This window comes from Lontra canadensis, unplaced genomic scaffold, assembly GCF_010015895.1.
Source record: "Lontra canadensis isolate GAN:19392208 unplaced genomic scaffold, GSC_riverotter_1.0 scaffold83, whole genome shotgun sequence".
In the NCBI taxonomy this organism is placed as follows: domain Eukaryota; kingdom Metazoa; phylum Chordata; class Mammalia; order Carnivora; family Mustelidae; genus Lontra; species Lontra canadensis.
The window spans coordinates 3,151,544-3,166,257 of NW_022631077.1; the positions used below are offsets into that span (position 1 = coordinate 3,151,544).

A 14,714-nucleotide genomic window follows, 5' to 3' on the forward strand; every position below is an offset into this window, starting at 1 on the left:
CGATAGCCAGGAGGGGGAAGCAACCTAAACATCCATCACCAATGAACGGCTAAAGAAAATGTGGTATAGTCTTATGTGGAATAGTCATATATGACTATAGTCATATAGTCATATGGTGGAATATTATTCAGCTTTAAAAAAGAAGGAAGTCCTGTCTCATGCTACTACACTGGTCTCACTGAAACAAATACTACATAATTCCACTCCCATAAAGTACCTAAAGTCATCAAACTCTTATCAAGAGAAAACAGAATGGTGGCTGCTAGGAGCTAGTCGTACGGGGAGAGCAGAGCTGCTTTTCAGGGAGTTGCTTTCAGTGGGGGGAGAGCTCGTTTTGCAAGGTGAGAAAGCTCTAGAGATCTGTTGCGACAGATGTGAGTGAACATCCATAACATTACTGTACTACACACTTAAAAGAGGCTACGATGGTAAGCCTTCATTATTTTTTTTTACCACAATTCAAAAAATTAGTATCAACTACTGTAGAACTGGATAATGATCTTGGCAAGTAACTTATGTCCTCCTTAATTTACCAAGACACATATTTTGTAAGAAATGTAAAATACAAGGTAAACAGACAGAACCAAATCATATTATTTGAAGTTAAAGGATTAAGGAATTTTTTAGAGTGTGCATTTTCTTTCTACTGAAGTGTTACACCTGCTTTAAAATTTTTGTATACACAAATTCTTACAATAAAGTTTCATGGTATTTTGCACGATGATTTTCAAACCATATCCTCAGGAGGAAAAGGTTCTGAGAAATCACTTTTTTTTTTAAGATTTTATTTATTTGTTTGACACAGAGATCACAAGTAGGCAGAGAGGCAGGCAGAGAGAGAGAGGAGGAAGCAGACACCCTGCTGAGCAGAGAGCCAGATGCGGGGCTCTATCCCAGGACCCCGGGACCATGATCTGAGCCAAAGGCAGAGGCTTAACCCACTGAGCCACCCAGGCGCCTGAGAAATCACTTTTTAAATGTTTTTCTTAGGAGACTCTTGGCCCTGTCCCTGGGAATTCCTTAGCTTAATCCGTCTTGTCTTTACAGAGCTGTGGTGGGCTCTTCGGATTCCTCTTTGATAAATTTATTCACTCAGCAGCTTAACTTTCCTGAAAAGATCTTGCCACATCCTCATGTCACCTAAAGTTTGAAGTATATTATTCAGCACTCCACCAAAACACAGAAACAAGTTCACTCAAGGTGGCCCTCAGGTGCGTCTGTGCCCACACTCACCCACCACCCAACACTCTACTGATGAAAAGTATTTATAATGGATCCAGAAGACTCGGCTAGTCCATCATTTCTCTGGATTGGAGAGGTGGCGCTGTGTTGAGGAGAACTGTTATGTGCTCGTGGGAGAAACTGGCCCGATGCCGTGGTGATGTGCACAGGGACGGGCATGGGAAAAGCCCGAGAGCCCAGCATTTGCCATCTCTACTCTGGATCCCCAACCACTATCCTCAGGTCATACTAAACTCTAGGGCCTCCACCACTTAGAGAATTGGTGTAACCAAATTGGGCATTTTTTTGTGAGCTTCTTAAAATGGCTCTGAAATAAAGACATTAAGGAAATGCTGAACGGACAAGGGCGAGAACACAGTGCTGTGACTCAATATGAAAATGTTCCCCCCATAATACATTTGACAGGAACCTCTGAATACAGTCATTCAGACACATAGTATCCCACCTATCTACGTTAACATTAATTTCTCCTTTCTCATTTCCACTATTAAGACATAAACAACAACAACAACAACCCACCCTTATTCTCTGACAAAGTTGCTGCTGTGTTTTCCTGACTTACCAGCCAGAATTCTGTCAAGAGATTAGTATGACATGACTTTACAGTGGATTCATGCTGGAGCCTTGTGGCAACAACTTCCTCTTCTAGTGGTTTATAAATAACCTGTCTGAGCTAGAGTTAGCACTGAACTGACTTATGCACATATGTTCTTTCTGCACCTTTCCAAGCTCTTGGATCACTGAACGATTCTGTGGTCCCAAACTCAAATTCTCCCAGCAGCTTGGAGGTAGCACACATCTTAGGACCGTTGATCCTGTCATTTCCAGTCTGAAGGTCAGTATCATTAACAGCGTACAAAACACACTTCCTCTGTTATACATCAACTTTCCACTACCGGCCTGGGCCCGAGGCAGCAAGCTCCTTTTAAATTCAACTTTAGGAAACTTAAAAAAAAACCACAAAACTTTTTTTTTTAATCTGTAGCATTTTTTAAAGCCACCACTCATTGGGGCTTCAACTTTCTTGATGCTAATTGTGCAGGTCTGTGCATCCTTTTCAGCTGTCCGTGGCTGTTGTCCTTCCAGCTTTATACTTTAAAAAAAAATTATAAGCTCAGAGGAACACTACCTATATGACCATCCTAGGTTTAACTGCTTGTCTCATTTTCTATGACTCTTCGCCAAAGACCATTTGGCTTGGATGTTCTGAATTTTCAGAGTTTCAAAACTTACGGGATCAATATCCATTCCAGAACTGCCCAGTAATAATAGCTCTCTCTTTTTTTCCCTTGTAACTTTCATTATCTGCCTTCTAAAAAATCTACTTCTGTGTTAAGACAGAATCCAGCTTGATCCCCCTCCCGGGGCTTCAGTGACAAATAACTGGATATGGACAGCTTTTCCTGAAGGTTACCAGCACTACTACTTAATTAGTTTCTTTTTAATATTCAGAATTTTGCAAAGTTCTTAAGTTCTCTGCCTTAAAATAGATCAAAATTTCAACAAGGGAACTCAAGAAACTGTAATTATATCTCACTAGGCATTGACTAAGGAAGGTCTCTCATCACTTTCTGTGCTGCTATTTCCTGTTTTCAGTCTACATCAGGTACATATCTGCCATTTTTTTCTACTCACTTAGGTGGCCTGTAACAAAGGAATGCAATTATCTCCGATCCTCTTTCTAGAAAGTTCCCGAGGTTTCCCCCCTCTATTCACAGATTCCCTGGCAGTTGTACTCCTTGACATTCAGGGCCTCACCTCCTGTCATGTCATTCCTTTTCAGCAGGTTTGTATCTTTTCAGCATTAGATTCCAATCCCCCCCACTTTTTTCTTAAGCTTTTATTTATTTATTTTTGAGAGAGAAAGAGAGTGAGGGCACGTGTGCATGAGCATGGGAGAGAGGCCGAGGGAGAAGCAGACTCCCCACTGAGCAGGGATTGGGATACAGGACTCAGTGTACAGATCCTGGGATCATAACCTCAGCCAAAGGCAGACGCTTAACCTTCTGAGCCACCCAGGCGTCCCTAGATTCCAATCTTGAGTCCCCATCCTAATAAGCTTCAGTAACATCTAAGACACACACTAATTCTCTTCTGTAATAAAATTTAACTCATTTTATTATTCATGTTATACATACTCACATAGAGACATCTGAGTGACTGAATGTTATTTCTAGGTCCGGAAGTGATTGTTTTCTCATACAAATTACTGTCTCCTCTTTCCACGGGAGTCGCATCTCATCTTCTACCTGTTGTCCTCCAGTGTAACCAATGTCAGCATTTCCCCTGGCCTTGTGACCCTCTCCTTTGGGGCTAAGTTTAAAACTCTACCACTTGGCCAGACTCTAGGAAATTACATTCTCCTCTATGTAAACTGTAGTTATTTCCTGGACAAGATGGTTCAGATATCGAAATCCCTTTCATTGACACCATCCATAAGGCCAGTCATCTCTACTTTTAAGTCTCAACTATCTATGAGAACAAATGGCAAAAAGATCATGTATGCTTTCAAAATCTTTCAATTTACTCATCAAGGGTCATAGCCCGAGGGAGCATGCACCATGAGCCTTCTCTAAACAATGGAGAAAACATGGAAGCGTAGTTCAAAGGAGCCAAAAAAAAAAAAAAAAAAAAAAAAAAGAGAGAGAGAGAGAGAGAGAGAGAAATGCTTAATTACTGTTACCCGGAAAGTGCTTCTCAGATGTGAATGTGTGTATGACATGCAGGGATCACATCAAAATGCAGATTCTGATGCAGCATATCTAGGGTGCAGCCCGAGATTGTGCCTTTTCTCCCTTTTTAAAAAAGATTTTATTGATTTATCAGAGAGAAAGTGCACAAGCAAGGGGAGTGGCAAGATCCCCGCTGGGCAGGGAGCCCTATGCAGGGCTTGATCCCAGGACCCTGAGATCATGACCTGAGCCAAAGGCAGAAGCTTAACCAACTGAGTCACCCAGAGACCCAGACTGTGCATTTTCTAACACACTCCAAGGTAATGGTGAGCCTGCAGGCCCATGGTGAGAATAACAAGGTTCTAACTCATATCCATGTAAACCAGGCTTCCATCATTCCTCAATCATTCTAAATTTCTGAGATACCATAAAAATAAGCATTGTCCTAATATCTAAAAAAGAAGCCACACATATGGTGGCACTGGGGATGGCCTTGGGTCAGATAACATCTGTTCTGGTCTTAGTTCAACTGTGACTTGGCTATTAGACTTTTAGTGCAATCACTTTACCTATTTAGGCCTCAACTATAAAATTGAAGCGAGAGAGAAAAATTAGATGAACTTGAAAGTCTCTTATTAACCAGTGGATTTATAGATAAACTAAATAAATCCAGGCTTACACAAATCAGCAGGAATCCCATTTCAGACATTAATGGCAGATTACATGTCCAGAACAACAATCTTACTACAGATACAGAGCCTCTAAAATTGCTAGATAAATTACTACAATCTTTTTTTCAAATGTTTGGCTGAGGACACGGGGAAAGTGAGGGAAAGTCACAGAAGAGAGAAGTTAGCAGGTACTGGAGCAGTCTTTTCCCCTCCGGGCTTTGCCCAACTCTGAGTACTAGAGAGCCTGCATTCATAGAGTCATGTGCCCTGAGAGGATGGCAGGGGAGTGGGGGGAGGAAAGGGGTGCAGGAAGCAGAACCAGAAAAAGCTAGAATCCCTAGAGTTAACACCCTTGGAGTTTGGAAATAAAACCACCTATCCTCCCTTCCCTAGAGGGAGATGGTAGGCCCTGGGCTCTGGGCTGGGGGCAAAGTCAGTCTCCCTTAAGAATATGAAACCACCAGCCTGCCTTGACACACATTTGGGGCTAGAACTCACACTACTAACGTAGCCCAGTAAAACTCAAGACAAACCAGGGTGTTTTCTCCTAGCACCCCAGGCAGAAATGAATGCAAAGACTTTCTGGAAAAATCCAGCTGAAACCCAGGCCTACAAAAATCCCCAAGGATAAGCTTCCAAAGAACAAGAAGCCAAAACCAAAAACCCTAAAACAAACAAGTAACAAAATTACCAAATGAGGGTCAATATAAGCAACAAACTGTTCAGTTGGATCTGTAAAAGTTAGATAATTTATTTTCTGTATCTGATCACTTCAAGAGATAAATTTAAAGAAATAGAAGGACATCAAAATATAGCAAAGAGACTCTTATCAAAATGGATCAGGCAGTTATAAATGACCCAAGTAGAATTAGAAATTTAAAAATAATTGAAATTAAAGCAAATGAGTGATATAGACAGTAAATTAGGCCACTAGAGGAAAAAAAAATTTAAGTTGTAAGATGGATTTAAATAATGCAGAATGCAGCATATAAAAGTACCGATAAATGTTAAGGAGTCTTTATGAGACATAAAAGCAATATTCTAAGAGCTGAAGGCTCGGCTCCAAATTTTCTGAAACTGTTTCAGCTTTAGGAATACCAATCAGGACAGGTGAATAAAAAGAAATTTCTATAGAGAAAAACAGCAAAGCACTAAAAAGAAGAGATCTTAAAAGCAGCCAGAGTCCTGCTTTTAAAAGACAGAGTCTTTACAAAGAACTGTTAAGACTTAAATGCAGGCTGGTCTCCCCCAGAATGGAAATTGGCTTTCTACAGAGCTCCACAGAAATCTGCTATGCTCCCAGGTCAAGGGCAAACAGTCCCAGTCAAATGCAAGGCTTGGACCCCAGTGTCTTAATTACGCCAGAGAACATGCTGGTGGCTCTCTAAACATGAACACAGATAAACCAAGTTTTGCCCCAATCCTGCCACATCATACAGACTCAAGTTCAAGGCTTGACAGTCCCACTCAGGCCAGAGAAGAGACAAGGCCAATGCACAGCCACAGATGCCGAGCTGGACATGGTGAGCCAAGGTTCCATCACAGCATAGCTCTAGGCATCTTGGCTCCTGAGCACTCCATGAGATACAAGATTCTCCTGGAGTCTGAAGCATGACCCTGTCAGGTAGCTAAGAGCTGCACCACGGGGGGCAGAGCACACCTGTTATTGACCTTTTCTCTGAGTTTGCAAGTTGGGTTTTCTCCCACCAACAACTGCTCCAGCAAGTTGGGTGCATATTCCCTGGCTAACTGTCTTCATTTGCACAATCTTCAAAATGCTGAGAAAATTACAGCGTTTTGAACAACATGGGTTTGAACAACATGGGTTTGAACTGTGCTGATCCACTTATATGTGGATTTTTTTCCCAATAAATACACTACAGTACTGTAAATGTATTTTGTCTTCCTTATGATTTTCTTAATAATATTTCTTTCCTCCAGCTTACTTTAAAAATACAGTATATAATACACATAGCATACAAAATATATGTTAATTGGTTGTTTGTTATTGGAAGGCTTCCAGTAAACAGCAGGCTACTAGTAGTTAAGTTTTGGAGAAGTCAAAATTTATACACAGATTTCTGGCTGCACAGGGATTGGCTCCCCTAACCCACATGTTGTTCAAGGACCAAAAATATATATCTAGGAAAGCTGATCACCAAAACAAGAACATAAGCACATGTTCAAACAGACAAAAATAGTTTATTACCATTAAGGGAACCTCTAAAGGATATTCTTCAGGAAAGAGAAAATAATTCCACAGAGAACATATGATTGTCAAGAAGGAATGCTGAACTAAGATAATGGTAAATATGCATGTAAAAATATATTAACTAGATAATTGCTATGTTTAATTTGTAGGTTTAAAATCTAGATTTTAAATCTACACTGAAAATACTAGACAACAGAGACTATAATTTAGGATGGGACAACAGGAATTACTCCAAGGTCCTTATATTATTAGGGAGGAGGGTTATGAGAATGATTAGTTTCAGATCTTAAGCTAAATATAATGTTAAAATTTCAAGGTAAGCTCTAGAAAAACAGAAACAGAACACACAGGTACCATAATCTCCAGGTAAAATGAAAGGGAGCAAGGGGGTCTTAATCTAAAAAAAAAAAAAAAAAAAAAAGACAAAATTAAAGAACAAAATTTAAAAATCCAAATATATCTATAATATAATAAATGTAAATGGACTAAAATTAATCTGTCAAGACAAAAATTAACGGAAATGAATTATTAAAATATCCCACTATTATATTAATCTATTAATAAGAAATATACCTAAAACTTAAGGATACAGAAAAATTGGAAAGCAGAAAAATGAAAATTCCATATAATGCAAATACCCCAAAGAAAACTGATATAGTTATATTGAAATCAGACAAAACAGAAAAAAAAATCATTACTAGAAGAGGTCATTGTATATCAACAAAAGATTCAATTTTTTAAGAAGATAGCAATTTTAAACTTACATAGACTTAATAACATCCTCTGAAAATATGTATAGCAAAAATTGATAGAAATATAAGTCAAAGTTTGCATCATGAAGAAACTCCCAAACTGATAAATCAGAAAAAAATTCATTAAAAATGAAAGATCTAAACCCAACTAACAAGCTTAATGTAACAGATATATAGATATTATACCAATATTAATATATATCTATTTGTAATCTCACATCAATTGTGAAAAATGACTACAATCTAAATCATAATAATTTCAAAGAATTAGTATTAAGCAGAGCTTATTCACTACACATAAATTAAAACATAAAAAACGGGCTGCCTGGGTGGCTCAGTCAGTTAAGCATCTGACTCTTGATCTCAGCTCAGATCTTGATCTCAGGGTCCTGAGTTCAAGACCCATGCTGTGTGTGGAGCTACTTAATTAAATAAAAAAGGCAGAGATAATTTTCAAAATCTTTGAGTTATAAATGTTAAGTTACAACTGTACATGTCTGATGGGGAAAGATGAAATTGCAATGCTATTTAGAAAAAATCAAGCAATGGGGCCCCTGGGTGGCTCAGTGGGGTAAAGCCTCTGCCTTTAGCTCAGGTCATGATCCCAGGGTCCTGGAATTGAGCCCCGAATCCAGCTCTCTGCTCAGCAGGGAGCCTGCTTCCCCCTCTCTCTCTGCCTGCCTCTCTGCCTGCTTGTCATCTCTGTCAAATAAATAAATAAAATCTTTAAAAAAAAGAAAAAAAGAAAAAAACAAGCAATGAATTCATTAAGTGACCATACCCAACTTTATATCACATTAAAAAAAATTTTTTTTTAATTTTTTTAATTATTTATTTGACAGAGAGAGATCACAAGTAGGCAGAGAGGCCTGCAGAGAGAAAGGGGGAAGCAGACCCCCCGCCAAGCAGAGAGCCCGATGTGTGGCTCGATCCCAGGACCCTGGGATCATGACCCGAGCCGAAGGCAGAGGCTTAACCCACTGAGCCACCCAGGCGCCCCGACATTAAAAATTTTTTTAATGAAAATCATAGAGCAAACCCATTCAAAATTTATGGTTGTTTTCTTGTGTTGTCTTCTTCTTCTTCTTCTTTTTTTTTTAAGATTTTTTATATATTTATTTGACAGAGATCATAAGTAGGCAGAGAGACAGGAAGAGAGAGAGGGAAGCAGGCTCCCTGCTGAGCAGAGAGCCCGTTGCGGGGCCCGATCCCAGGACCCTGGGATCATGACCTGAGCTGAAGGCAGAGGCTTTAACCCACTGAGCCACCCAGGCACCCCTTCTTGTGTCTTCTTAAATGGTAACCATTTTGGAAGAAGCTATTTTTAGGCAGCCATAAGGGCATAAGGTGAAGGACTCGTAATGCAGTTTGGGTAAATACAGTGTAAATTCTAAGTTAATAAAAATATCTGCAACATTTATTTCTCCTCCCACAATGTTTTGTTTTGTTTTTTGTTTTTTATGTGAGAAAAATAAACCCTACTTCTGAGTCATAGTTTGGTAGATTTCCTTCAACCCTTCAGCATTCCTGACTAACTGTGGCTCTACAGTTTATTTCCATTTTCAACACCTGGCATATATCAATGAGATATTACAAGAACAGGACGGTCAGTCTTAGAAATAAGAGAATAAACAGGAGGATAGCAAACACTTTTCCCTCTCAACCAGTACTTATAGTACAATAAATAAAAAATAACATATTAAGCAGAAGATATTTAATATCAGCCAAGAAACTTAATATAAGCATAACCAAGAGAACACATACACATGGAATGTTTGAAAGCAAAGTTGAATTCTATCAAGTGCCTGTAAAACTATTAAGGAAATATGTGTGCTCAATATATAATTCATGATTACTAATGTTTTATCCTGGGATGACAGCTTACAAGCTACACCTAAGTAATTTGTTGTACAACATTATAAAGAGAAAAATTTGACTCTCCTCCAGTAGGAGCATGCCTCAACTCTCTAAATTTCTAGTCATCCAAGAAAAAACAGCTATTCTTCCATCACACCACTTCTAAATGTAAAGATAAAAAATATTTAACAATCAGCCTACTTCTAAATCTTAAAATAGAAATATCTTAAATAGCAGCCGTTTGTAAAATATCCTTATCTGCTAATGTTTATTTCCTTATCTACATGTTTGTTATTTCCAACAATTCAAAAGAAAGATATGTGAATTGTCTTTTGAAATTTTTTTCCATTAACACCTACACAATGAATTTTTAAAAACCAGTAAAATTAATATAGTTTCTGGCATCTATATCTTAACCAGGATACTAGTGTACTTAACCTGAATGACCAAGTATCTCTTTTGTTTTTTAATACCAAACACTACCAAAGCATTTCTTTATAAACATTACCAGTAAGTGGCACCACTGTACAGTTGTTTAAGCCAGAAACCTGAGAGGACTGCCGTGTTGAGCAAATGAAAATACAGGATGCCTAGTGAAATCTGAATTTCAGATAAGCTACAAAAAATTTAATATAAGTGTACCAAATATTGCATGGTACATACTTACACGAAAAGATTTTTCACTATTCATCTGAAATTCAAATTGAACTGGGCATTCTATATTTTACCTGACAGCTCTAGCTGGGATTCTTTCTCTGTTACCTTTTATATGAAATGTACCACTCCAAGACCTGTCCACTCTACCTCCCCAAAATATCTAAAACCCATCCACTTCTCTTCATTTCTTCTGCCCCCATCTTGGTCTAAGCCACCAATCCAGGAAACTCCCAACCGGTCTCTCTGCTTCTACCTTTGTAGAAATACTGCCTACCCTAAATGCAGTAGCATCAGTTTAATACTAAAAGAAATAAAAGCTAACCTCAGGTTTCTCATTTCCTGGGGTCATTATCTGGTAGTGGTAGAACTCTAAAATCTCACAAGCAGCATGAGAGGGGGACCAATGAACTCACAACTCTGAAGATGTGAGGCCTTTTGCTGGGTCAGCCCTGAAGCAGTCCCAAGGAAATTAACAGTTCTCATGGGTATGCCTCAGCCAATGACCTTTATCAATTCTTGTGCTAATTGGTGTTTATTGCCACAAAGGGATGACGCAGGAAAAATCTGTGTGGAAACAAAGTCGGTTTAAAATATTTCTCTCTTTCAGAGTGCATTCTGAGGTTTATAGGGACAGCATGGTTCCAACCCACACCTAATTGTGAGACAGAGTCCTTTCATCCAACTAGTATTCTGTAGAAACCTTCTGGGTAGAAGTCTGCTTCTCAGCCCAAGGTTGCAAAGCTAGGGAGCCGAGAGTTAAAAAATTGGAGCAGTCAGCAAAGAGGATCCAAATATATCGAAGCTATGCGACACCAACTTCTTCAGATTCCTGATGCTCAGGAATATTGGCTCCCTGCTGACGGATGAATAAATGTTTTGGTTTTGAGAGCTACAGTTATCTCGGTGTGCTGCTAGCCTGTCACACTGTCTGACCAATAGATACACACAAAGCAGATCATACACTGAAACCCAAGAGCAGACTTTAAGATTTGTGTGACATTGCCGAGCTGTATAAACCAACCAAATTAAACAAAAATGACAGCTATGGAATTAACTGGCAGATCTAAAGAAAACAGGTTTCTCTCTATACCAAAGGGGCCACAGAATGGTTACAAACGACTCTTTGATCACAGAACACGATGGCAATTCAAGTGTTCCTAAGTTCTTACGATGCAAATTTGCACATCCATCTACTTAATACAGAATATCCCCAATTCTTAATGTTGTAGGTACAGAACAAAGAAACTCTCCTCGAGGTCCTTCCACATGAAACAGACATTATAAATGAAGTCAGAAGAGCCTCTACAAGTGTGAGTTACTTTATTTAGGGTCTAGTTATTATTTACCATTAAAAGTAAGTCTTTCTTGGATAAAACCAAATCATAAAATCAAAACGTTCTCAGAAGCCATATCCAAGATATGCTCTTTTGATACATCTTATCTTCTTCTTTACAGTGAAGAATAAAATCTTCAACTATGGATATCCTGGGCAGGCCAGTATTAGGGATTAGAAAAGGATATGAATGTTTGGACGAAACGGGTCAAGTCAATACCTATAAAATAAGTGTGGATGCTGCAAGATCACACAGACCTTAGAGCCTACACCTGTATTTCCACATATAATCTGCTTTGTTGGTGTCCACTGCAGGGGCCAAGGGCAGGCTGCCCCAAAACGTGCCCCTCTAGCATATTTTTTGAAATAAAAGTTACTTAAGAAATAGCCAGTGCAAGGTCACTCAGACCCTCCTCTGTCCCCTTGAAAGCAGGAAACAAATCTCCCTGTATTAAAAAGTAAAAACACATCTTTACACCAGAGATAGGGACTTAGAAGCGAAGAAAGCTGCAGAAACAAAGCTTGTTACTATTTTTTTTTCTAATCTACTACCTCAGCCTAAATTCTGCTTAGAATTCCTAATTAAAGCTCCCAAACATCTGTTTTCTCTACCCTGTCAATGCCTCACAAATGTATTGTCTCTTTGTCTAAAATATATAAAAACTACTTGCCTTGGTCATTTCTTTAGGCTTCTATTTTAATATTGGGCCTCTGCATACATGTGATAAAACTGGCTTTCTTCTCCTGTTATTCTGTTTTATGTATATTTCATTTAGTACAGCTGGAAGACCTTCAAGGGTAAAGATTTTTTTCCTTCCCTACACCATCCATCACACAACAAGGTGACAGGCTAGCAGCGCTCCTGGGTAACTTGCTCTCACAATCAAAATAACTGTAAAATGATTCATTCCCAGTTCCTTTTGGCACCTGGGACCACAGACCCGAAAATCAGCAAGTTATTTCATTCACCAGAAATACACTTAGAGCAGAAGTGAGTTTTTTTGTGTGTTGTTTTGTTTTGTTTTTACAAACGATTTCCTTTGGAGGCTGAGGATCAGAAACTAAAACGGCGCTGCTCTGAGATCATCTGAGCTTGGGCTCGCCCTGGGACCCCAAATCCTTACTGGTCCCCCTTACTGGGATCTGGGGATAATGACTGTTGTGCCTCACCGAGCGTTGGAATGCAAAGCCTTCAAATACACTTAAGTACAATGAGGCCCATTGCTCGGCAGAGCATGTTTGTGGGGTGGCGCTTGGCTTTTCTCAGGGGAAGGCCTTTCTTGCGGCCCACCTCGCGGCCCAGCCGGGCAGGGAGCTGGGCAGGCCTTAGCCTTCGGTCCGAAGAAGTTGGCAGAAAAAGGCGCAGGGAAGCGAAGCATCCGCGTTTTCCCCGGTGCGGGCGGGGTGATCGGTGCCCGCACGGTGCGGCCCGGGCGGAACAACGCTGTGGCTCCCACGCAGTGCGGGGACCCAGCGCCGGTGACCTGGGGTCCAAGGGAGGCCCCGGCCCGCGCACCCCCAGCCGCTCCCCTCTAGAGAACGCCCGGGCTCGAGCTCGGGGCCGGACGCCCGCGAGGGAGTCCACGCCGGGACCCGCGCGGCCTCTTCCGGGTAAGCCGGGCCGCAGGAGCCGGGACCAGCGTAGCTCCGCCTGGGCTCCGCTTGCCGTCGGACCCGGCCCGGACCCGGCCCCGACCCTGACCCGGCCCGGACCCGGCCCTGACCCTGCTCCCGGGCTCCGGCCGCGACCCCCGCCCGGGCGCCCAGCACGCCCCGAGCCTCGGCCTTTGCGCCGGGGCCTCCACACCGGGACCGGGCTCTCGGACCCCCGCCGGCAACCCCGCTCCCGCCCCCGAGCACGTCCCGGGCCCCGACCCCGGCTCCCGCCCTCCCCGCCTCCGCCCGCGGGTCCCGGGCAGGCGCTCACCGCTCCTTGGAGTAGAGCTGCAGCTGCTGCTCCCGCCGCTTCTTCCGGATAAACGCCATGGAGGGAGGGCAGCGCGCGGGCGCGCGGGGACGCACGGCTCGGGCGCCGCTGTCGTCCGCGAGGAGTCAGGGACGCGCCTGGGAGGCGGGTCCGGTGAGCCGGCCTGCAAGGTCCCGGCCAGAGGGGAGCGCGGGCCGGGGCCTGGCTTCGCGTGCAGTGGCGGCGCTGGGCGCCCCACAGCCCGACCGCCCGACGCTGCGCCCCAGGGCCCGCGGCGTCCCGGCCGCGCTCAGCGGAGCATGTTCGCGTGGGGACTCCGGCGGCGCCGTGACTCAGGCCGGAGGAGGGGCGCTCGCTGACCCCGAGGTACTCAGGCCCCCGGGGGCCCGGGAAGAACTGGGGCCAGCCTGCGGTCTGTCCTTGCACGGCGAACGTTCCCCGTTTCGCCACCCGCGGCACCGCGGCGTTTGTACTGTTGTACGCACGGAGACAGATGCTTGCCCATGAACTACCCTGCTCTGCTGGCCGCGGGGACTCGAAATAGCTGTTTGGGCTCTCCATCTCTTGGTAGCTGAAATACTCGGTCGCATGACTTTTTTCGCTTTTTCTAACAGCCTTATTGAGCTAGAGCTCATATGCCAAGCAATTCACTCATTACAGTGTACCATTCAGTGGCTTTTAGTATAGTCACAGGTACCCCTCACTGTAGCCTTTAGTCATTAGCTCCCCCAATACCCTTCAGTTATCACCCTCACGCTCTTAGCAAGCACTGAGGAACTTTTCTGTGTCTATGAATTTGCCTATTCCTGACATATCACGCAAATGCTATCATACGTTATGTAGCCTTTTGTGTCTGGCTTCTTTCATTTAGCTTAACTTTTTCAGGTTCATTCATGTATCTGTACTTCATTCTTATTGCTGGAGAGTAGTCTAGTATGTGGATATACCACATGTTGTTAATTCATTCATCATTTGGCTATTATGAATGATGCTGCAAAGAAAATTGTACATGTTTTTGCATGGCAGATGTTTTCATGTCTACTGACTACATACCTAGGAGAGTCATGTGGTAACTCTGTATTGAAATGTTTGGGAAACTGCCAAACTGTTTCCCAAAGTGACTGCACCATTTTACATTTCCACCAGCAGTGTTTAAGGGTTCCCAATTTCTTCAGTTGCCAACACTTGTTATTTTCTGATTTCTCCATTATAGCTATCCTAGTGGGCATGAGTGGTATCTCACTGTGGTTATGACTTTAATATATCCTGAGTCCAAGCCTGTGTTTGTAAAGGGATTCTGGAATAACAGACTTCTGAATTGTATATATGCTGACCCATCTAATATTGTCTTACAGATCAGGTTCTGCAGAATTCGATTTTTTAAAAAGATT

The 14,714-nt window shown here is 42.1% G+C and overlaps 1 protein-coding gene across 1 annotated transcript in view; it reads right to left on the reverse strand.

Moving 5' to 3' along the window:
* The window catches only part of NSMAF (neutral sphingomyelinase activation associated factor), a 57,830-nt gene extending 43,979 nt beyond the window's left edge, over window positions 1-13,851 (reverse strand). Inside the window, 4 exon segments of the mRNA XM_032882603.1 lie at window positions 13,324-13,403; window positions 13,406-13,503; window positions 13,506-13,764; window positions 13,766-13,851. Coding sequence (XP_032738494.1) covers window positions 13,324-13,403; window positions 13,406-13,503; window positions 13,506-13,764; window positions 13,766-13,828 — 500 coding nt within the window. The 5' untranslated portion in view covers window positions 13,829-13,851.
* Window positions 13,852-14,714: the final 863 nt, after the last annotated feature.